This window comes from Scomber japonicus, chromosome 14 (assembly GCF_027409825.1).
Source record: "Scomber japonicus isolate fScoJap1 chromosome 14, fScoJap1.pri, whole genome shotgun sequence".
Lineage (NCBI taxonomy): Eukaryota > Metazoa > Chordata > Actinopteri > Scombriformes > Scombridae > Scomber > Scomber japonicus.
Window position 1 is genome coordinate 19,592,861 of NC_070591.1, and position 23,158 is coordinate 19,616,018.

Consider the following 23,158-nt stretch of genomic DNA (forward strand, 5'->3'; position numbering starts at 1 on the left):
CACACTATATTTTGCCTATAAAAACTCAATACATGGTCATCTTTGGCTCTGTGCCATTTATTTGTACCATTGTATGTACCGATGTTTGTACCATTAACTATGTGCATTTCACTTTTGAAAATTAGCCAACATATACTCACCCACACGGTGTCGCACCATCCCCATCATTTTTACCACCAGATGTCACTGTAGTGCAGCGTCATGTGCATTACAGTCGAGTGTTCATTAGCCTACATAATTATTCTCAATTTTTAGAGGCCCCCCCTGGGGCTGTAGCCCAGGTTAGCCCATTCATTAATACACCCCTGTGTATGACGTAAGTATAGAGTGAGCAGTTTTTTCTATTTAGCTGAAAACTTAATTAATGCCTGACTGTTTCTGCTACCAGGGCAAAGAGTGGAAAAAGTAGTTAATGACTGATGAGGTCATTAATTATCATGGTGATGTACCTGGTAAGAAGTGATGCACCATCCTAGGACTGAAAATCCAGAGTTAAACCCAAAGCTACCTAGTTAACCCCAAATGCTGCTTCTTAGTACAGGCCTCAGGACACTTGTGTATAAGAGAGAGTCACACTGATGTATTCTGACTCTCTATCGTTATATGAGGGATGGCATATATTCCTAGCTGTAAAACCAAAACAAGAGCTGAGGGATGCTAAAATGACCCGTAGAGCTGAGGAGAACAACAGAATCCACATCAGATTTTATTGCCACAGTTACTGATACCAATTGAGTACTTCATTCGATACCCATCATGTGAATAGAAGCATTAAACTGCATAAAATGCCATCACTTCACATCTAAATGATTTGATTTTTACACAAATACATTTAGAAAGTCTTCAAATTATTTATATGGTTGTGATAGTGGGCCAATCACATGTCGCTTTAATCGAAGAACACTTGTGTTGATTGCTTGCAAGTCCATACAAATAGGCCATGGATTGCAGGTATTGTTTGACAGGAGACGTTATACTACATTGGTATCAATTTATTTCAGCCAATACCTTAAAGGTATCAAGTACCGATACCCAGCCCTACCATGTAGGTTCACACATACAAAGGATTTGCCTTGATGCTGTGGTGCATCACAGTCAAAAATATAGGCCTACACAAAGTGAAGAAATCCTAAATATTATAAAAGGGAACTAAAGACATTTATAATAAAATATGTCAAATATATTCAAAGTGAGAAGAGCTACAGGTTTTTGAAGAGAATAAATTTAACTGTACAAAATATTGACCAGATATCTGTCCAGTTTTCAAGACTCTATGAGCAAATAAACTTTTCATAGTGCAGATAAAATCTTATCTTTATGTAAAAGTGGGCAGCCATTTGTGCAGTATATGCGGCTTTTGATTGGTGGAGCTGTCGGGTCGTCACTTAGCCTGCGAGGTTGAACTCAGGGTATCAAAATCCCTTTTCTTAGCTTAACTCGGCCCCATTTCTCACACCGGTTTAAGGTGATTGCAACGTGCTCTCCTCCGTCAGCCATGGCCTCAGACGAACCAAAAGCTAAGAAACTCAAACTTTCAGAGAAGGATGAGGAGAAGAAGGAGTCTCCGACCAAAAAGTCTCCGGCCAAAAAATCTCCAGCCAAACTAAGGTGACCGCAATTTGAGAAAAAAAGGAAAAGCTAACACATTGCTTGTGTTCGAAGCAAAGGAGACACGACAGCTCACCGAGTTGTTTAAGTCACTGCTAATATATTCCGTTTACAGTGTTAAAATCACAAATGCATGCATGAAATTGCAAGGTTGGTCTGTTTTTTGGTGTCTTGAGCTCATTGAAAGTCTGTTATTTGGGGAGAGGAGGGCGGTGCTTTGATATGACCACGTTAGGTGCAGCTAACAGCGTGTGTGTAGCACAAGCTGTAAGTTATCTCCTTAGTTAGGAGTTAAAGTCAACTCTACCAACTTAAGTAACTAATAGTTGGTTTATACGTGAACTAAACCAGCTACTAACATTGGTTGCACCTATGTTACTTTGGGTATAACCTTAACAGTACTATTTATGGCTTTCATGTTAAAGACATAGCAGAGCAAGTAGCCAATCAATGCTCATAGATTGAGTTTCCATTGTCATGGTTACCGTGCGCATTAGTTTTCTGCATAGCATGAGGCATATGGCAGTGTAGCACACGGTGATAAGATAGATCATGAAATATAAGGCTATATCAATATATGAGCACATGGTGGTGAGAGAGATATTGAAATGTATCTATATATTAGGTCTCGACTGGATTATTGTATTGCAGGATGGCATGCAAGTTAATTAAAAATGATGCTGTGAGGGAAGGGAAAACCTGCTCTATTACCATTAGTGAGTATATGTAATAATGATGTACACTTACCCTATGTAGTATGTACTTGGTTGTGTTGTAACACGTCTCCGCTGTGCAGTCGCTTTTATTTTTAGTTATACATAAATCACAACTTAGCAGTAATTTATATTATAAGTAAGTTTGAGGTTACACACAGCTGGTGCAACAGGCTGCTGAAGTGTAGCTGTAGATAGGTGTGCCGGTGTGAGGCCAACGTGACCATCAGCTGCTCCTGCATGTTTATAATGTGCAGAAAGAAATACTTGGACTGATCTGGGCACTCAGCCTGCCCTATCAATAACTAGCTATTCAATGCCGAGGATTGCTTCGCTGTTTGGTATTGCAGTCGTTGCAGAGAAAGCTTTCCTGCTCTCTCAAAACTGATTTGCAGAGTAGTCACGTGGTTTTTAATATGCATTGTTTTGGTGGGGGTTTTTTTCTTTCTTGAATAAAACTGGCACAGGGGCTTCCCTTGTTTAGCTTTAAAGAAATGTGCTATTATATCATAGTATCTGTGCACCCTCTATCATCAGCACGCTTCTCACGATGTAATTTAGCTTCAGGGCAAGTGACTGTTTGAGGCTGCGGTCGGCATGACAAGCCAATCACCAGACAGAGACAAACTGTCCTAGCCCTTCCTCCTCCAGATGCCACCAATAGTCAGGCTACAGTAGGAGGAGCTGTAGTTGCAGGGTAAAATCGATGCACACTGAGCTGAAATTGTGAAGTTTTTGAATGCTGAGCTCTTTCTGAGCCGGTTTTAGGTAGCTCAACAGGTCTGACGGGTTCTAGCCAGTACACAGAGAGAGAGACACATCATGCCTGCTGCAAGGTAAGACCGAGCTGAGATACAGAGAACCGACCTGAAGGCAGGGATGGTTTAGTCTAATTGGCTGCAGAAGCCCTGAGATCATGTGGCAGATGTAAGTGCTGTAGGAAATGATAGTGAGGGTGTGGCATCTCCTGGACAGATGCATTTTCTAGATTTCAGAGACAAAAACATATCTATAAAACATGAGTCATTGTCTGTTGGGTACTTGCATCTCCTCCTCTTTGCTTTTTCAAAAGCCAGTCATGCATGTTGGTGCTTCTTTAGTACATTAAATCCTGCCCCGGGGCAAGCACAGAGAGAACATGGGAAAATATGTTAGCACATGTTAATGTGGAGTGTGTCATCTGTTAGGGGCTGTGTTCGAAGACCTGCTCCATCTGTGTTATTCCCATAAACACTGACAAGATTGTGGCGACATCAAGGGCTAGCATGCAGGCAAGAAGCGACACCAGGATACAGAGCTCATGCTACCATTGACTCTCTTATGTTTTAGCCGTGTTACATGCAATTGTGTTTCCTTACAGAAAAACAATAATTGTTGACGGCTTACTGTGTTGCTCATTGATGTGTAAGTAGGTGGGGAAATGTTATGCATTGACACAAAGCTCGGAGGCTCTTTTAGTTTCATTTTGTTGAACACCAGTGGAGGGCATGCTGGTTATGATGTTTTGAAGTTCAATTTTGGTGTCACAAGTTTGGTTTGGTATTAATGCTTTGTGCTCAGTTGTTGCTCTAAGAAAAAGGACACAATGCACAACCAGAGAGACACACACACATGCACGTTCTCCTGGCCTGATATTGTATTGAATTTCATTATGCGGTTATACACATCACTGACTGGGTCCTCACTGTCGACCATAGTCATATAATTATTTGGCTTTCTTTGATTCATCTGTTTCTAAACTTTCACTCGGATGTGCACTATTTCTGTGATTTCTGCTTTTCTTTGTGTGAACTGAAGGTTTTAGGAGTCATGTGATTAAAGTCACAAGGAAACAAAAATGAGTTTTGCCAAGTAATTGTAAGCACTGGTTTAAAAGTTCAGCACACTCGGAGGAGAAAGCAACTAGATCTGCCTTTCTTAGTCTGAGTGCTGAAACGAGGGCTGTCTGCTCTTGTAATGAATCAACCAATTGGTGCAAAGCTATAACTCATTTCAAATGTAATTTAACTATTAACAGTTTCAGAAAGGAAAGACAACATGACTAAGTGTTCCTTTTATTACTGACATGCCAGCTGAGTGAATGTGAAAATGGTCAAATTTACAGAGGGATGTAGAGGGGAAAGTATTTAATGCTTTCATATTAAACAAAGTTTTCTACGCCTGTGTTGTTTGTTAACATTTAGTCTTTTGTGTTTCAGCCCTAACACACTCTTTGGGATGGGTAACCCCTTGCTGGACATCTCTGCTGTGGTGGATAAGGACTTCTTGGACAAGTAAGTCCTGAAGCACTGAAATAAACTCATAGTCACCTGACTGTTATTCTGATTAGCTGAGTAAAGCTCAGAGTGTGTGTAAACTATGACACACAACACAAACCTGCTCCTCAACAGTTCATTATTCATTTAAAGCACATCCTGAAAATCATGATTAAAAGTGTACCGAGGAGTTATACACACAAAAGAATAAAGAGATAATCAATTCATATTTATTCCAACGGTGTATAAAGTCCATGTCTGAGCATGAGGACATCTTTCTGCTGCTCTAAAATCTCCATAAAGCAACATCGGCATCAGACTGAGTGAAACAGACATTTGGTGTAAGTGAGGTCACTCCAGCGACTGGTTGCTCATAAGCAAGTCATTGAAGATACTGTAATATGAGAGAATACAACAAATAAGACAGAGTATCATTACATTGCAGTGAGGTCATGCCGATTTCACAGTTCTGGCTGAACAAGATGAACATTTAGTGCCTGTCCCTGTTCTGTCATCATATTCACATTTTATTATTACTGAGGTGAACAGAACACAAAAACTAAGTGTGACTCAGCAAATGTTCCTGTATTAGAAGAAGTCACAAGATTTGGACAAATTCTTGTGCAGAAATCAAGATATGTATTATCTTATTTAAGTAATGGAGTTTTCTGCTGTCTGTCCGAGCTTTGTCACGCCGAGGTGACCGGGGCAAAGGGCCCCTCTGGGCTCCAGGTCAGAGTCCACCCTCAAACCCCTTGCGTAAACCCCTGGATTAGAGCTCAAGCAGCCGACCACAAGTCTAATTCAGTCTCACACAGAATAAAGCAGGACTAAAACTGCACCTTAATCCCCAACCTCCTTTTGACTTTCGAGGAAACCAGATTGTGTTCAGTGTGTTGACCAACATATTGATTTGGACTGAGTGTTCAGATGGTGTTGGATAGTAAAAAAGAGTATCTGTGATTTAATGGCTGAATAAGTTCATCAATATTTCCCTTAGGCGTGAACAACACTGGCAACATTACACAATTCTTATCTAGATAAACATAAGATCCTGGATCAGATCCTGGTTCAGCATTTGATGACTTACTGAAACTAACTCCTCTTTGTTTTTCTTCTTCTTTTAATTATTTGCAGATACACTCTGAAGCCCAACGACCAGATCCTGGCAGAGGACAAACACAAAGAACTGTTCGTATCTCAGTATATAAAACATTTAATTAGAATATAGACCGTAGTCAAGCTCTCACACACATGTTTAGCACGTCTTCTAACAGGATTTGTATAAAGTTGTTCCGTCTGAATTCACACTGAGTTCGCTCCTCTCTGTTCTGGAGTCGTCCAGTCAAAACAGGCGCACGCCAGAAATCCCCACAACTAACCTGCGTTCCCTTATAGAGAGCCAATAGCAGAGCAGCACAGCCAGCACAGAGCCAGTCTCAGCCAGTCCCAGCCAATAGCAAACCAGGACACTTCACCTCCCCATCCCTTTGAGACAAGAGCCCGAAAGCAAACATTGAACAGCAGGAGATAAGAAAGCTATCGGTTAGAGAGGGTCACACTGATGTATTCTCACTCTCCGTCGTTATGTGAGGGGATTGCATGTATTCCTTTTAGTAAAAAAGTTTTTAAAAGGAATATTTTCAGGTTGTTTTTTTTTTTTTAGTCAGACTATTACTGCAACTGATCTTTCATATAGCTAATTATTTAAGAGTTGGAGCTAACCTTTATTTAACCACTTAAGAAAATGACATGTGTATGTAAGAGTCGGCCATTGCCCCAGGAGCTGAGTGGGTGGATGAGGGGTCAGCAGGGAAGCCACTGATCAGTTTTTATGTATTTTGGCAAAGAATCAGTTTGGTGAAACATTGAGCCAGGCTTGAATTTTTTACTGCAAGGTGCTACAGTGGCCAGTTGCACATTCCTGCTAGATAAGTTTGTAAAGTGAACTCTGTATTTCCAACGTTTACCTCTCCAATACATGACATACAAGTTCCCTTTTTATAACTGCACAGTTGTCCACACATGTTTTAACCAGTCAGTTTGTTGTATTTGAGCCAGTCAACTCTTTTTGTATTAGTGGGCAGATATGATTTCTCCTCAATGAAAACACTAAAGGCACACAACAAAGTCTCAGCAAAAAACAAAAAAAACAACTAATTTCTAGAAAAGACAGTCACTCTTAAACCCCTCCCCAACTCCATTTTTCTCTCCTTCCCCCAGATGTCACCCACAGCAACCTCTGGCTCAGTCTCAGGACCTTTAACAGCAGTGGGCCGGTCATAGTTCCAAACACACTGTCTCTAACACTCACATAATCCACACAACACATATCTGTGTGTAGGTTGATGTGGCTGCTATATTTAGATTGCATAACATGGTAAATTAGAGACACTTTAGCCTCAAGCGGAGCATGAAAATGGTGCTTCAGTTATTTGCGTTAACACAGTTACCAGTTCGACACAGTTTGCTCAACACAGAAAAATTATTTACGCTCAGCATCTTGTCATAATAGTTTCACAATATCTACACAGTATAAGCAGCATGTCAGCAGAGTTGCAGCATCAGTGTCCACACAGGATGCATTCAGGGTCGGTAGACGGCAGTCTAGGTCATCTGTGTTCAATGTAAATGATTTAAATGGAAGAAAAAAACTCCTGAAACCTAGAAAGATCCTTTTGATGGCATAAACCGCAAGTAAAACTCTTTCCCATGTGCAACCTGTAAAGACAAATTGATTGGTCATAATAAGTGAATCAGATGTGCGTTAGATGGACAACTAAAAACGTGGCTGAACACTTTTGTAGACAGGCCTTCAGTGTGTCGTGCAACAGTGATTATTTTTTCTAGCACTTAGCCAGAAAGACACATGACATGACATTGAATTTTCTGTAGCAAAGATGAATCATGTGAATTACATGAGTTTATGTGTCTGTGTGTAGATTTGAGGAGCTGGTGAAGAAGTTCAAAGTTGAGTACCATGCCGGAGGAGCCACACAGAACTCCATAAAGATTGCCCAGGTCAGTTGTTTACATCACAAACTCATCGCCATCATCTTCTGTCACCACGTTGATGCTTTGTGTAACCCTAACCCTGCCTGTAACATCTGCTGATAAGAGATGCTTTCGTTGTCTCTAGTGGATGATCCAAGAACCCCATAAGGTGGGAACTTTCTTTGGCTGCATTGGCAAAGACAAGTTTGGAGAGATCCTGAAGCAGAAGTCCGAGGAAGCACACATCGAAGCCCACTACTACGAGCAAGATGAGGAGCCCACAGGGACATGTGCTGCTTGTATCACCGGAGATAACAGGTAGATGATTAAAAATAATAACCATACTGTATGTACCTCATTAAGATGTCAACTGTCTGTAACTATTCAGCTCTTATTCCTCTCAGGTCTCTGGTAGCTAACCTAGCTGCTGCTAACTGCTACAAGAAAGACAAACATCTCGACCTGGAAGAAAACTGGAAGCTGGTGGAAAAAGCCAAAGTCTACTACATTGCTGTGAGTAGAAGTACTTTCTTGTGATATTGAGGTCAACTCTAGTCCTGTCACGTCACCTTTGTGCCCATGGATAATAGGGCTGGGCCGATATGCTTTTGTGCCGATTTTTGGGTCCCGATTCGATTGAAATTGCGATTCTGATTAAACAAGTATTGCGATTCGATTTTACCAAGTATTGCGATTTTATATTTCAATTATTGTGATTTTCTTTCCTTAAACAAGAACAGGTTGAACCAAACACTTGATAATACATCATAAGTCATATTTACAAAAAACAATACACACATCACATCAGTTTGAGATTTATTTTTAAAACTGTGCACCTGCCCTCACAAAAAACATTCTCATCTGCCAACATCTTACAGTAAACTAAACTGCTACATTTAGCTGGTCTTTAGAAAGAAAAATAATAAAAATCGATTCTTGTATGAGAATCGATTTTTAAAAATAGCCAGAAAATTTTTTATATAATTACTATAAAAATATTTAAACAAATTTGGCCCAGCCCTAATGGATAACCATCAGAGTACCCTCAAGGGAAATTCCAGACACATGTGCATTTTCTGTTCAAGACCTCACTGAATTTCATTCATTAGAGCCCATCAGGATATAAAAAGCACATCAGTCTTGACCCAATGTCACTGTTTGCTTCCAGGGTTTCTTCTTGACTGTCTCTCTGGAGTCCATCCTGAAAGTGGCGAAGCACGCGTCCGAAAATAACAAGCTGTTTTGCCTGAACCTCTCTGCACCCTTCATCTGCCAGTTCTTCAAGGAAAACCTAATGAAGGTCATGCCCTACGTTGATGTGCTGTTCGGCAATGAGACGGTTAGAGGCACTTTCACTTTAAAGTCTTCAGGTACTCACAGATGTTGATGATTGGCGCATCAGTTTGGGTAAAATATTCATCTTTTTGTTCCCCAGGAGGCAGCTGCCTTTGCTAAAGAGCAAGACTTTAAGGTGAGTAGATGCACAATCTCATGTAGCGTTTACACAAGATTTGTGCTGCTTTTTCATGTATTCATGATTGTGTTGTGTTTTTTTTTTTTTTTCTTCTGTAGACCAAGGACATAAAGGAAATTGCCAAGAAAGCCCAGGCTTTGCCAAAAGAGAACAAAAAGAGAGAGAGGATTGTCGTGTTGACCCAGGGAAAGGATGAAACGGTTATCTTCAGTAAGATTTTCTAGTTTTTCTTTACTTTCGTCCTCATGTTATTATTTGTCCTGTCTCATTTTCTGGTCGAGGTATGAATGTTCTTCATCTTTGTGTTTAGGTGACAAAGTTGAGACTTTCCCTGTACTGAAGATTGATTCCAAGGACATTGTGGACACAACCGGTGCAGGTGATGCCTTTGTAGGAGGTAAGTCCTTCCCGTGTGTGTATTTGATATATTTCTAGGTTAAATTGCGCTTCCTCTTTGTTTCCTGTGACTTTTATTGAAAAGTTTTTCCCTCTGTAATGCAGGTTTTCTGTCTGAGCTGGTCCAGGAGAAACCGCTGGCTCAGTGCGTGAAGGCAGCTCATTATGCTGCCAATGTCATCATCAGACGAGCAGGTTGCACCTTCCCAGAGAAGCCCGACTTCAACTGAGGACTTCAGGGCAACTTTGTCTTCAGCCTGAAACCTCATAGCCACCCTGCCTCAACACAACTCTGACCCATAATTACTATTTTCTACAAGTACTACTTTCAATTAGTGTAGCCCGATCAGCAACCCGTCCATTTTTTAAAAACCATTCGTGCATCATTTCTCATTTGTTGGGTACCTCCTGACGTGTGTGCCTGTCTCCATGTCGTCCACTTGGGGCCGCTAGAGGATCATGCAGCCAAGAGCAAATAGTTACGGGGGTCAGTCAGTTTAAATATAAATGATACCATAAAGGAATTATGAGAACGCCACAGGATGGAATAATTTTACTTTACTCAAAGGATCTTAATGGGAAATCTTGTATCATGGGAAGATTTTTTTTTTTTTTTTGGGTGGGGGATTTCGAAATGTTGGTTGTTTTTTGTTCTGTTTTTTTGGCTCTGACTGAGTCAGCATCTGGCTGTACTGACGCTCATCAGACTCTACTGCCAGCATTCGTGTTGACATCTCACAAGTCTGTTGTTTCTTCCCCTCTGAGACAGTATCAAAGCACAGGAGGCTAATTCTACGACAGGAGGACACATAAACAAAGGTCTAAAGAATAAATATTCTTGTCAAGGGAGGGGTTGGATACTGCATTGAGAGTGCAGTAATGATTTATTTTAAACCTTATTTTTAATCTGTTCTGATTGAGTTGTATGTTTTAATTTAACAGGCCAGTATCAAAACTGTTTTTCCGTTAAGCGCACATTTTCTGGCTGGAACGCCAGTCTTATAACCATGAAAGTCTGTTACCGAGTCACTAACTGAGTGATGACGTTACATTATGGAGTGATGAAGCCACACCATTGGTCAGCCATCAGTAGTGTAGCTTCATCAGACGCCTCAGCTGGGTGTCACCACATGTCAGCACTTCCTGTATCTTTTTTCACATTTTAGGCCTGATAGCGGTACAGCCATACACTGGGTTTTGATCTAGTCTAGTTAAATGTCTCGAGGCCTCTGCCCATCAAGTCCTGTGATCACCATTAACTGTCAACTTCACCATGTCGACAACAGTGTCTGACATCCAACAGTTTGTTTGAGCTGTTTGAAGTAATGAGTGCCTTTTTTCTTTCTCTGTAAATGTTACAAGACTTGATGAGCAGTGGCCTGCTGGCTTTATGAACCTGTGTTTATCTGTCCTGGGACACTTGCAGAGCTAGACTTCTGATGGGTCATTGTCACACAGCATTTCCAAAATGCAGGTACAGTAACTGATATTGATGGAAATGTGTGATTATATTTTAATGTTCTCTGTCAGAGCATTACAGCGAGGATTATTGCTGACCTTTTCTCTGTTGTTTTGTTCGTACCTCAGCACCAAGACTGTCAGCTGTGCTAAATCAGATATAAATGGACCATGTTGGTTTATGTTACATGAATTTATTTAAGCAATTTCCCCAAATCAGATTTTGTGTTAAATCGTGGTCTGCACGTCAATACTTGAATAAAACTGTCCTGAATATGGAAATATCCTTAAAATGTCACAATAATGGGCAATAATTACAGTTTTCCTGAGTTTTACAAGAGCTGTTTTGAGACTTGCAAATCTACCATGATGTGTATTGTCCCTCCATTAAATGGCCTGTTTTTTTGTTTTGTTTTGTTTTTTATGATCTGATACACCAAAAAGCCTTACAAGACCTTTTCTTCCTCATCCCAGGATCACTGAAGTTGCCCATCTCTGTGCTAGACCGTGATGTCAAACACTTACAAATAAAACTTAAGAGGTTGATCTCTGTGGTCTCAAGTTATTGATTTTTCTTTTTTTCTTCACACCTCAGTGACAGCCTTGATTGGTGGAATTATGTCTTCAGGTTGTCTGTATATCTGTACCATTTTGTCTCAGGAACGCCTGGAAGGAATTTCTTCAAAGTTAGTGCGAACATCGACTTGGATTCAATAATGAACTGATTAGAATTCGGCGGTCAGAGGTCACTGGGGTCTCTCCAAACATGTTTTTGACTGATGATTTCATATGCTTATTGATAAATGGTTAGCTTCACTGTGGTATCACTATGTTGTACAAAAACATTATTCAGCACCATAACTCAGATTTGAATTCCCAGGTTGAAGATGTGTGTGAAGCATCCATGTTTTAGTATTTGTAGCAACATCCATCGCTGAAGCATCGTCTACTGTCATGGTCACAACATGATGTATCAGTATCTGCTTTATTGGCCAAACATTCAAACACACCATGAAATACACTTAAATTAACTTATACCTTTAATTAAGTTCCATCAAAGTCTTGACAACAAAAATGATTAGTCTGGACGGACATGGATGTAAACAGCATTCTGACTGGTTGATGGAGGCATACAACTGTAAGGCAGTATTTCTAGTTTTAGATACGTTACATGTCTGATCAAAATTATCTTCATAGTTTGTGGTACAAGAAATGCTTAAGGTCAAATAATACAGTAGATCTCTCAGTTTGTGTAATCGTCCCTTGGCAGGTATAAAAGTGTATGATTCCATATAAATCCACTGTACAGCTTTCACGTATAATCTGCATGTAAAGAAGGCTAATATCCTTGTGGTTTGTTTGGTGTTTAGATATAAGACAATGCAGGTTTGGAAATATCAGTGTGTTAAACTGCAGGTTGTTCGACATCACAATTTTTTCTCCTACTAATGAATCAGACACAACTTTGCTGCTGGAAAATTGTTTCATCCGGTCTAGATATGATCAGTTCATTCAGGTCAATGCCACATTTGAACTGGCTTGCTCTCATTCCCTGATCCAGATCTTTAAAAAAACACTACTGCACAACAGAGAAGCAGTACAATGCCAGAGATCATATCCTTCAGTGTCAGACATGGCACATTCATGAAAAACATTATAAACATAAATGATACAATAGTTACAAAGAACATCTTTAATAACGCTAACGATACCTGAGATGAATTCAGAGAAAAAAGTAACCCTGGAAAGTTCTTCTCTATCTATATTATTCGTCTTGTATTTGTCTTTTTTGTTGCAGCTTCTCCTCTTGCAGGCTAATGTCCAGAGCTCTGAGCTGTTTGAGGAAGCCGTGATTGGGTAGGACACAACGGTGCTGTCGTACGTGCTCAATAGCATCCACCACAGTCAAATTGTGCTTCATCATCAGGTATGCCAGGACCAGGGTCGCTGACCTGCTCCGACCCATCACACAGTGAACCAGCACCTTATCTAGAGCAAAATGATATAGATTCAGTGGAGAAATACAACAGTGAAGCATGTAAGAGAGACCTCTCCTCCAGGACTCACTTTGTTGGTGACTGAGGGCCTCATGGATAAACTGGGTTGCAGGATAGAAGTACTGGGACATGTTGAAGGTAGGTTTGTCATCAGCCTCTACACCATAGTACTGGATGTTCATGTCAGTGTAGTAATCAGTACCAGTCAGCACATTGTTCCACTTCCCCTCTGCTGCATTCAGGACGTGTGTAATACCCAAATCCCTCAGGCCAGGCCGCTCCAGAGCTGTCTTCCTGTTTCACACACACAATATGAAGCTGTCATCATGGATTTTGACACAGCTGGCCGGTTTAAAGGGTGCATGCATCTACTCACTCATCCCCGATGAAGACACCAGGCCAAACTTGGTTGACGTGTGCATATTGAGCCCCAGTGCCAGTCCAGAACAGCTGCTCCAGGTCTAATGTTCCTGGTGTGATGTAATCACTGTCTGGGTCCACCTGAACAGCCGTGTATGGGTTTTTACCTCTGGACTTCCCCACACAGGAGGACATGGTTCATTGTCTGCTGACCAGGAACCAAAACACACACACGATGAACATGTTTATCTGATCCAAAGCTGCATAGATTGATGAACAAAGCACCTACACACAAGTAACCTGTCATTAATTATATGCTACCTGTTTATGGAGGATCGAGCGTGCTTTGTAAATGCATTCATTAACTAATATTAAATACATTAACTCCTCTATACTCACACATTTATAAGGATTTTAAGAGTTTTAAGTACAAAAATGAAACAATTTGTACACTATTATCATCAATTACAATCAAATGATTCTTATTAAGATATTTTAAAGGGGCTATAAAGGGCAAATTAACAGAATTCACAATAAACTAAGAAATACTGTTTTTAAAAGGAAATTTCGCCATGCATGTTCTTGCTCTGGGACTTAATTGTTTTGTTGTTGATCAGCCGTAAGATGTAATGAGAGCTTTTCTTGGTAAGGAGATGTCACTTCTTTAAAAGCTACGTTCAGGCAGTAGAGAGAGTTATTGTGATATGATGCTGTGACAGATATGATAACAGAGGTGGCAAATTAAAAAATTGAAAGTGTGCAATTTATGACACAACAAACTGATAAAGAGTCTCCATTTATTTCCTCTTTGAAAAGCTATGTAAATATATTTTTTTTCTTATGAAATGTATTGATAAATTGATTGACAATTGGCATTATACCAAAACAAGATATGAATTAATCTATCGCAATGTGGTTATGCATTCATCAATGTTTTTATTGTTACAGTATATTTATACATCTTCACTACATTTCTAATTGTAAGCTATTTATCAATGAAATTACTATTTACTTTATTCATAAAGTATTTGAGTATTCCTTCTGTTTATTGCTCATTTACTATATATTATACACACTTTACACTATACATTAAACTTATTATACATTAAACACATTTATTAACTAAGCCAGGTTTTTATACAGTTTTAGTCTTTTTTCCTGCATGCTGCACCTTCATGGTCATTTTCACATCAAACTGCACATCATTCTAAGACTGAGCAGTCTTAAGTAAAACAGTGTTGTAATGTCACATGAGGATGTGTTACAGGTGGACATGAGTGTTCAGGTGTGTCTGATGTGCTCATGATTGTTTATGTCTTACAGAATAACAGTTAGGCAAAAACAAATGAATGCTGATTGCTTCCTAAATGTTAATCTGCTTTACAATATTGTTCACATAATAAAGTACAATGGTGGAAAAAATAACCTACCTCTTTCTTTGAACAGTTTGGAGTTTGGGATCTATCCCTGAGCCGTACTGCAGACCAACAGCTCAGTCTCTCCTCAGCGGACATGTGTGTTTGTGTGTGGTGTGTGTGTGTGTGTGTGTGTGTGTGTGTGTGTGTGTGTGTGTGTGTGTGTGTGTATCATCAGAGACCTCCCTCCACAGTGGGCATGGAGGCTGTAATACAGATAAGGAATGGTAACTGCTCCCTCAAGCTCTGTTTAAGATGATATTTTTAGGCAGCTGGGCACCTGACCTCAACAACGTGACGTGCCCACACACACACACACACACACACACACACACACACACACACACACACAAACACACACACACACACACACACACACACACACACACACACACACACACACACACACCAGTTGCCTTCCCACAGCCCCTCTAATGTGATCTCAGACCACTAATGCGACAAAGATTACTTTCCTCCAGCTTATATGGTAAAGAAACACACTGAATCATGTGACACAATGCTAATAAAAAAGCAAAGAGCAAAAGGTTTATTAAGAGTTGAGTTTTGCATCATTGTCATTATAAGAATCTCACTTATGTGCAGACAGGTATGGGACCAGTTTGCATTTGTCACTGCAGAATTATCTATGGAAACTTGAAGCATTCAGTTGTTAGACTTTACTGATTGTTGCTTGACCAGATTTACTCTTGAACTTACAACTTGAAACCACCTTTATTCCTTTAATTCAGTAATAGAACTCACTACGAACATTCCTACTTGTTAGATTTAATTATTTTAGATTCAACAGTCTCTTAAACATTGTGTATGTCTAACAAGGGTGAAAAGGCAAGTTTATAGACATCAGGACACATTGTTGTGGTCATCCTCTGTGATCTCTCTGCTCTTTGGACTGAGACTCAGGTCCAGTTGTCTGAGCTGCTCCAGAAATCCAGAGTTGGGGCAAATGTCTCGGGTCAGACGCACAGCGAGGATGGCCTCCACCAATGACAGGCCCTGGCAGATCATTAAATATGCTAAAACAAGTGCTCCAGATCGACTGATGCCCATGGCACAGTGGACAAACACCTTCCCTGGAAGATAAATCAGGTGCACAGTTCAATATATGCTGTATTTTATCCACTAGTTTGCTCTCCAGAATCTGGCTAACCTAACCCTAACCTAACCCTAACCCTTAACTGGCTAAAAACTCACCGAATTAAGCTAACACTGTGAGTGTTACGGAGGTGTTTGTATAAGTATGTGTGCTTGTGTAACTGTTTATACTGAACTGATAAATGATCATCCTGAGTGCTCTCTCATCAGCTTCCACTCAAACTTCTCAAAAATATAATCCAGGTTTACAGACTGTTTAAATTATACAAGTGTTATAATAACGCTCAATTCAGGACAGTGCAAAATCAGTAGAGATGACTTTGTTTGACTCATAATACTTTGCATGCACTCTCAGATTATTGATTGAATGATTACTTATCTGACATTTCACAAAAACAAAGTTAGCATTTGAAAGTTATTTATATGTCTATCTATCTAAGATATGACAAGTTTAAGTTAACAAACCAAATATTTGACAGTAATGGTGGAAAAAAAATATTAAAAGAGTGTATGAGGTAGCACATAGTGTAATAATGAAACCGTTTATGTCTTAGAATAAATATGAATGGGGTAACTCAGGAAAAGAAGGGAGGATTAAATTGCAAATTAATTGGGCAGCTCTAAATAGATAACATTCAAAAAAAAAGAACAAGGCATTTTTGTTATACCATTGTAACTCTGAAACATGTTTTCAGCTTCTCTCCTGGACACGGCTGTATCACAAAACATCAGGCAGCAGTTATGCTAACAACAGATATTTCAGGTGTTTCAAAAAGTGCATCTATGTTGCTGTTTAAAGTCTGAATCAGTTTGTCGTATTTGCACACTGACCGTTTTTCTTCAGAGCGCTGTCTATGAACTGAGCAGCGGTGCTGAAGAAAGGTCGAAGTTCAAACTCGGGATGGTCTGCAGCTTCAACACCATGGTACTCCACTTCAAGGTCACTGTAGAACTGCTGACCTGTGTTAATGCGGTGTCGACCTGCTGCAGCATTCACTATGTGAGTTACACCCAGAGACGAGAGCGTGGCTTTGTCTCGTGCCACAGACCTGCAGAAACACCACATGTTGCACAAACTGATCTACTGTTATATCCTGTTACAACATTTCAAGCTTGTGGTTGTGTTTTTTCTACTCACTCATCTCCAATGTACAGGTTCGGCCAGACTTGATTGACAGGTGCCACTGGCTTCCTGTTGTTCCAGAGAGTTTGCCTCAACTCTGTCAGCGACGGTGTCTCCTTCTCCTGGGCTAAGTGATCTCTGCAGCAATAAAAATGTGTGTGTGTGTGTGTGTATATGAGAGTGTACACTGCATGTTTACGACTTTGTGTGTCCCTGTGTGTGTCTTTACAGCATCAGGGCCTGTCGTCGTCTCCTCCTCTCCCTCTCCAGGCTTTTGTCGAGGCCGCGGAGCTGCTGCAGGAAGCCTGGGTTGGGACAGATGTCTCTGTGTGGCCTGACAGCAGCCACAGCCTCCTGCAGCCGCAGACCCTCAACAATCATCAGGAAAGCCAGCACTAACGTCGCAGAGCGGCTCACACCCATCAGGCAGTGGACGAACACTCGTCCTGGGACAGAAATTTTCATTTAACTTCTGCACATGATATGCAGCATTAGACACAGTACTGCTATGACTGACTTGCCTCCCATGGACAGCGCTGCTCTGATATATCGTGCCGTTGGGTAGAAAAAAGGACTAAGGATGAACTCTATTGCATCATCAGCCTCCACCCCATAATAATCCACTGACATGTCTCTGTAGAAGCGTGGGCCGGTGTTGACATAGGGTCCCGTGCCGGGGTTTGGGGGACCGTGAGCAGCATTTACAATGTGAGTGATACCCAGACTATGGAGAGAGGCCTTGTCACGAGCCGCAACCCTGAAACACAAACGCTCACTTAGCACTGAATGAGAGAAGATACTCATATACTGTAGATGTGTGTGTGTGTGTGTGTGTGTGTGTGTGTGTGTGTGTGTGTGTATGTGTGTGCGTGTGTATGTGTGTGCATGAACCTACTCGTTGCCTATGTAAAGGTTAGGCCAGACTTGATTGATGTGCCCAGTAGGTCGTCTGTCGATCAGAAGGAACTCCTGCAGCTCTGAGACAGTGGGAGGTTCATATGGTGGGTCCCTAAGAGACATACTGACGCACACATGCACAAATAATAAACTGTGTATAAAATATGATCCGTAGATTTTGTCACACAAAAAAGCCAGAAACTGACCTGAAATGAACATGTTTTCACTCTGAATCATATGAACTTACAGTACCTCACTTCAAGGCAGTGAAACCTCTTCTCCCTCTGCTTCTCCCGCTAGTTTTCCTTTACAAACACTCACATACAAGCTGTAGCTTGTTTCCTTTTATAACTGTAATCATACACTCATCACTGTAAAAACACATGTGATCAATGTTGACCTCATGCCTGGACTCATTTACCGTATTATGGAAAACAGTGCAGCATAATCCTTAACATTAGCTCTCTCGCTTACTCTCCATGACGGCAGACTGTTATGTAACATACCACTGACTGTGTGTCTCTGTGCCACCACCCATGAGTGGACTAATCCCTGCTGCTGAAATATGATCAAGTGACATGTTTGCTTTAACTGCATTTGTCATCTTGAGAAACTCACACTGAATTATTTACTGTAAATGAAATATGTAGCTTTAGCTCATTGCATTGCTTGCACAATATTTCAAGTCTCATTTCTCTATTTTTAATTTGTAATTTATTTTAAACTTAGTGAATGTACTTATATTTTTCATAGTGATCTGACATAAAAATAGGACGTAAGATTTTGTTTTTATCATCAGTTTTAAATATTGTCAAATGAATACTTACAGTATTTATATATCCCTCGGTTGTCTATGTGGGTATCCATTTAGAAATTTCCCCATTTTCTGCTTTGTGTTCATTCATTTTAATGAGAAAGTATGTCCAAACATTTGACTGGTATTTTACATTTTTAGAAGAATAACACAGCACTTTATGATAAAAAACTATTCAAAGAAATGTATTGTAAAGTGTAATGTACATAGTCTATAGAAAGTTTAGAGAGTTTAGAAAGTAAGTTTAGAAAATATTATCTGTGAATTATTTTTAATTTCTATGCAACAAAAACATTTCACTGATATTTCATAAAAAGGTATTTAATGGATATTTCAACAAGTCATAAAGTTGTATTTACAAAGACTGCAGACATGACCGACAACGCTGAACCTTTTAATCTACAGACGGAGGACAAATTTAGGAAAAACCAATATAAAGAGTCTTAGGAGGATCGCGTTGAGCCACGATGTGCAGCCAGAACGACTTCAATGCATCTTTGCATTGATTCTACAGTCTCTGAACTCTTCTGGAGGGATGAACACCATTCTTCCAAAAGATATTCCCTTATTTGCTGTTTTGATGGTAGTGGTAGAGAGCACTGTCTGATTCACTGATTCACATCATTTTCATACTCATCAAACCATTCAGTGACCTCTCGTGCCCTATTGAGGCATTGTCATCCTGGAAGAGACCATCTTTCATCATAGGATAAAAGTGATCACTCAGAACAACGTTCCCTTCATTTGCTGTGACGCTTCCCTCTAGGGGGACAAGTCAACCCAAATCATGACAGCAAAATGCCCCCCACAGCATAATAGAGCCTCTAGATCCCCTCACTGTAGGAGTCAAGCATTCAGACTTGTACTATTTTTTTCTTTAATTTGTCACCCGTCTGTATTTTGAACCGCATTTTAAACTTAAAACAAATCTTAAAGAACTGTATTTCATAATAAATGATCCTTACTGATGTACCCATAAGGTAAAATTGCACATTTAAGGCTGTGAAAGACAACCTTAGAAAAAATATGGAATTCAAATGTCGCCATCAAACTCACACCTGTTTCTACATTGTACACATTCTGATGGCAAATAGTTATATACAAATACTGTCTATACACAATAGAGTGGGGAGATGAAGGAGTAGAGAGGAGAGAGAAAAGAGATAAAGTGATGTCAGAGGAGAGGACACAACCTCCGTTTAAATGTCAGCTGTTCATCAAGCTTGTGGAGGAGTGACAGGAAGTTCCGGTTAGGGTAAATAGCTCTTTTTTGGGCGACATGCCTCAGAGCGTCAGCGAGAGAGAGATGCTGTCGCAACATCAAATATGCTAGCACCAAAGTGGACGATCGACTGATGCCCATGATGCAGTGCACCAGCACTTTACCTGCACAGTAGAAAGGAAACAGTGAAGGAAAATAAAGTAAAGTCAGACAGCCGATTAAAAAATGTAAAGGTGTGATGTGATATACTTTACCATCTTTGCTCTTTAAGGCTTTATGTATGAAGTCAGCTGCAGGTTTAAAGTACTGACTGAGGTCAAAGTGGTCTGAATCTTCTGCTGGTATGCCATAGTAAACACAGGTGTCCCCATAAAAACTCTGCTCACCGATGCTACCCTGTTTGGTGTGAGCTGCATTCAGGACATGAGTGATGCCAAGCTTACTTAATGTCTTTCTATTTTGTGCTACAGCTCTGCAAAACACACAGAAAAAGACAGACATACGAGAATTGAGAATCACGTCTTATCACAATGCAGGTTCTGTACTTATCAATTTCTCTCTTGTGGAGCTCACAAAGCTGTTGTTCCTCCATGCGTCAAACATGAGACACTCACACATTTCCTATGTACAGGTTGGGCCAGACTTCATTCACTGGTGTGAGCTCCAGTGTGCAGCAATCCAAGATGAGCTCCAGTTTTTTAATGAGCACCAGGTCCTGTCGCTCGTTGCTCCCTGACATTCTCCCTGGACGCAGACTGCTCCTCCAACAGACCACAACACTGCTACTGCTGTCTGTGTGTCCACTGTCCCCTCACTGCCAGAGCCGGCTCAGTGAGAGACATGAGCAGGTGGTTGTTTGAACGCTCCAAAATTAGCTCTCTCTGTGTTCAGTGTGTTCTCTCTGACTCCATGTAGTTATTTAACATTGCTGATGAATTGATTGTTCTGGTCAGTGATGCAAAATGTCCTCGGGGAGAAAGACTCTCTCTGTCACAACTGAGGTCACACAGGGAGCAAATCCTAATTTTTTAGGCATGAAAAATAATATTTCAACTTAATTCTTTCTTTCAAATGACATAACATTACATTATAATAACATATTTCAACTGATTTAAAAAAGAATTACTACAGATGAAGTGGTAGTGTATGGGATGACGCACTAGTGTGTGCAACTATGCCATCAAAATCTATTCATATATAAGACAACAGCTTTTGAATAGCTGTCCACTGTTGTGACCACTATGCTTGAAAGGGTTAAAGGAGAGGTTCACAATTTTTCAAGTGTGTCCTAAAAAACAAGTTAGGTGCTCAAATAAACATTAAAACAAAATTTTCTTGCCATAATCATTCCTCCTGTTTATAGTGACCAGGTTTTTTCATAATATACATACAATGTAAGGGAGCCCAAAATCCACAGTCCTCCTTCCACACAAAAATGTATTTAAAAGTTAATCTGAAACTAATATGTGCTCCACTACCACAGGGACTATTCTTCTATGTATTCACTATGTGGGATTGTTCTTTGCTTTATTTTATTTTGCCTCAGTCAACCCTTCGCTCTGCAGTTTTCTGTCCAGACTGATAAGCTGTCGCTGGAAGCCTCTGTTGGGGAAAACCCAGCGTTTCTGTTGCACACAGCGTACAGAGGACAGAAGACTGAGGTGATGATTAATCATCAGGTAGGCTAGGACCAGAGCAGCAGAGCGACTCACGCCCACAGCGCAGTGCACCAACACCTTTCCTGGAGATTATAAAACAATAAGACACATACAGACACATACAACAGTTTACAACGGAAGTTTGTGAGTAATGAGGCGTCACCTCCTAAAACCTGTTTAGCTGTTTACTGTACCTCCTGATGTCAGAGCCTGGTGAATGAATTCAGCAGCAGGGTAAAAGTAAGGTGAAATGTCAAATGTTGGCAGGTCATTGGCTGGCACTCCGTAGTATTTCACTGTGGTTCCATAGAAATCATCATTGCCTTTACAGCAGAGTTTACCGTGTGATGCATTCAACACATGAGTGATGCCCAGCTGCCAGAGCCCGAGCTTGTCATGAGACATAAACCTGGCTCATAAACAGCAAAAGTAATGAATTAATAACAGCACACATAAATAGGGACATCTGGTTAAGTTGGGCACTTTTGGATCATTTACTGTGTGAGTTTTAATGGCCAATCACTGCAACTATGTTACTGTTGAATGTCTGTTCAAAGTAAACAGTGATTTTGATCGGTTCAATGTGAGTATTGTGGGCGTGGTGCCTGACCGAGCTGTGTCTCATGGAAAAATGTATGACAAATTAAATGTTCTGTTGATTGTCATGCAACAATCAAAATCTTGCTTTTAATCCATACGTACACTACACTAAATTCTTATAAGGAACTGTCCCCCCCAACCTGCTAACATTAGATTTAGTGAGCTTTACTGAGCTTCTAGGATAAAAATAACAACAACCAACTCATAGCAAAGATAAAATTGATTAAAACTCACAATCATTTGTTAAAGAATAATTTTTCATGATACAAAGTGTATACATGTATTAATACTTATAGACATGAAATAGTAGTGGTAGCTCATCCTATTTACATGGATTACCTTGCAGCTGGACTTGACACATCAATATAGTCTAAAGCAGGATTTGCCATCATACTCACATGTCTCCCAGGTACAGGTTTGGCCACACCTCGTCTCCATGGCGACATGAGCGTGGAGCTGAGTATAAAACCTCCTCCAGCTCCTGGAGAGATGGAGTACTCATACTCCTCGTCCTGTCTGTGCTCTCTGCTGAACATGTTCCCGGTTCCTCCTCTTTTAGGTCGCTGACATTTCTCTGCTCGGAATCTTGTGTCTCACATTTCACATCTGTCACAGAGCTCATTTTTTAATAAGTTCAAAAACTCTCTTTTTTACCCCCAAACTAAATGTTCTCCCTCTGTGTTGCCTTTGCTTTGCTGTCCTAAGACCACTGCAGTAATGCTTTCACTTCTCTCAGTCTCTGACTGTCAAAAACAGGTGGTGAAATTTGGCAAAGACTCTCAGTCAAACATGCAAATCATGCAAATGTGTTTACGATTACATTTCTGCAAAAGAAAAACTAAACTAAACTACATTAAAAACACTGCCTGTGCTTGTTTTGTCAAATTAAAACCAAGCAATTAAAACCAAATATATTTATTCTCTAGAGAAATATAACATGTAAATAAATCCTAGTTTTTCTATATTTGGCCAGCAGATGCCAGTGTGCTTTAGGTAGCAACCCTGCATCAGCTCAGACCCCCAGCTCTTCTTCACTGGTGTTGTTTATTATTGTCTCTTCC

At 40.3% G+C, this 23,158-nt stretch overlaps 5 protein-coding genes across 6 annotated transcripts; 1 reads left to right on the forward strand and 4 right to left on the reverse strand.

Moving 5' to 3' along the window:
* The first annotated feature begins 1,457 nt into the window (after positions 1-1,457).
* Positions 1,458-11,442, forward strand: adka (adenosine kinase a). 2 transcript variants are annotated; one of them, XM_053333210.1, is made up of 11 exons: positions 1,458-1,608; positions 4,520-4,594; positions 5,714-5,767; positions 7,519-7,597; positions 7,716-7,888; positions 7,975-8,083; positions 8,739-8,909; positions 9,006-9,041; positions 9,143-9,254; positions 9,355-9,441; positions 9,546-11,442. In XM_053333210.1, the coding sequence occupies exons 1-11, from the start codon at positions 1,496-1,498 to the stop codon at positions 9,668-9,670; spliced, it is 1,134 nt and encodes a 377-aa protein (XP_053189185.1). In that variant the 5' UTR covers positions 1,458-1,495; the 3' UTR covers positions 9,671-11,442. The 2 variants fall into 2 exon arrangements, with proteins under 2 accessions (XP_053189185.1, XP_053189186.1); XM_053333211.1 differs by lacking the exon at positions 1,458-1,608 and adding an exon at positions 3,012-3,157.
* Positions 11,443-12,663: 1,221 nt separating this feature from the next.
* On the reverse strand, positions 12,664-13,590 carry LOC128373011 (dual specificity phosphatase 29-like). Its single transcript, XM_053333233.1, has 3 exons — positions 13,272-13,590; positions 12,966-13,189; positions 12,664-12,887 (listed from the first exon to the last, which is right to left on the reverse strand). Exons 1-3 carry the CDS (start codon positions 13,448-13,450, stop codon positions 12,664-12,666), a joined length of 627 nt encoding a protein of 208 aa, XP_053189208.1. The 5' UTR covers positions 13,451-13,590.
* A 1,941-nt stretch (positions 13,591-15,531) lies between these two features.
* On the reverse strand, positions 15,532-16,849 carry LOC128372534 (dual specificity protein phosphatase 13-like). Its single transcript, XM_053332628.1, has 2 exons — positions 16,615-16,849; positions 15,532-15,761 (listed from the first exon to the last, which is right to left on the reverse strand). The coding sequence occupies exons 1-2, from the start codon at positions 16,847-16,849 to the stop codon at positions 15,532-15,534; spliced, it is 465 nt and encodes a 154-aa protein (XP_053188603.1).
* Positions 16,850-17,049: 200 nt separating this feature from the next.
* On the reverse strand, positions 17,050-17,926 carry LOC128373012 (dual specificity protein phosphatase 13-like). The gene is made up of 3 exons (XM_053333234.1): positions 17,802-17,926; positions 17,428-17,663; positions 17,050-17,352 (listed from the first exon to the last, which is right to left on the reverse strand). Exons 1-3 carry the CDS (start codon positions 17,924-17,926, stop codon positions 17,132-17,134), a joined length of 582 nt encoding a protein of 193 aa, XP_053189209.1. The 3' UTR covers positions 17,050-17,131.
* Positions 17,927-19,791: 1,865 nt separating this feature from the next.
* On the reverse strand, positions 19,792-22,599 carry LOC128372535 (dual specificity phosphatase 29-like). The gene is made up of 7 exons (XM_053332629.1): positions 22,496-22,599; positions 21,692-21,906; positions 21,381-21,580; positions 21,111-21,127; positions 20,454-20,594; positions 20,094-20,311; positions 19,792-20,003 (listed from the first exon to the last, which is right to left on the reverse strand). Exons 1-7 carry the CDS (start codon positions 22,597-22,599, stop codon positions 19,792-19,794), a joined length of 1,107 nt encoding a protein of 368 aa, XP_053188604.1.
* Positions 22,600-23,158: the final 559 nt, after the last annotated feature.

Bases quoted from the DNA above. Each gene is read 5' to 3' on its own strand.
- LOC128372535 (XM_053332629.1), bottom strand. From the start codon at position 22,599: ATGAGTACTCCATCTCTCCAGGAGCTGGAGGAGGTTTTATACTCAGCT. The intron at 21,581-21,691 runs GTACAGTAAACA...TATAATCTCCAG, and splicing joins CCAGGCTCTGACATCAGGAG to GAAAGGTGTTGGTGCACTGC. The intron at 20,004-20,093 runs GTAAAGTATATC...TCTACTGTGCAG, and splicing joins AGCCTTAAAGAGCAAAGATG to GTAAAGTGCTGGTGCACTGC.
- LOC128373011 (XM_053333233.1), bottom strand. From the start codon at position 13,450: ATGTCCTCCTGTGTGGGGAAGTCCAGAGGTAAAAACCCATACACGGCT. The intron at 13,190-13,271 runs GTGAGTAGATGC...TGTGTGAAACAG, and splicing joins GGTGTCTTCATCGGGGATGA to GAAGACAGCTCTGGAGCGGC. The intron at 12,888-12,965 runs GTGAGTCCTGGA...ATTTTGCTCTAG, and splicing joins GGCCCTCAGTCACCAACAAA to ATAAGGTGCTGGTTCACTGT.
- LOC128373012 (XM_053333234.1), bottom strand. From the start codon at position 17,926: ATGTCTCTTAGGGACCCACCATATGAACCTCCCACTGTCTCAGAGCTG. The intron at 17,664-17,801 runs GTAGGTTCATGC...TTTGTGTTTCAG, and splicing joins AACCTTTACATAGGCAACGA to GGTTGCGGCTCGTGACAAGG. The intron at 17,353-17,427 runs GCAAGTCAGTCA...TTTCTGTCCCAG, and splicing joins AGCAGCGCTGTCCATGGGAG to GACGAGTGTTCGTCCACTGC.
- adka (XM_053333210.1), top strand. From the start codon at position 1,496: ATGGCCTCAGACGAACCAAAAGCTAAGAAACTCAAACTTTCAGAGAAG. The intron at 7,889-7,974 runs GTAGATGATTAA...TATTCCTCTCAG, and splicing joins TGTATCACCGGAGATAACAG to GTCTCTGGTAGCTAACCTAG. The intron at 9,442-9,545 runs GTAAGTCCTTCC...TCTGTAATGCAG, and splicing joins AGGTGATGCCTTTGTAGGAG to GTTTTCTGTCTGAGCTGGTC.
- LOC128372534 (XM_053332628.1), bottom strand. From the start codon at position 16,849: ATGTGGTGTTTCTGCAGGTCTGTGGCACGAGACAAAGCCACGCTCTCG. The intron at 15,762-16,614 runs GTCAGTGTGCAA...TTTATCTTCCAG, and splicing joins CAGCGCTCTGAAGAAAAACG to GGAAGGTGTTTGTCCACTGT.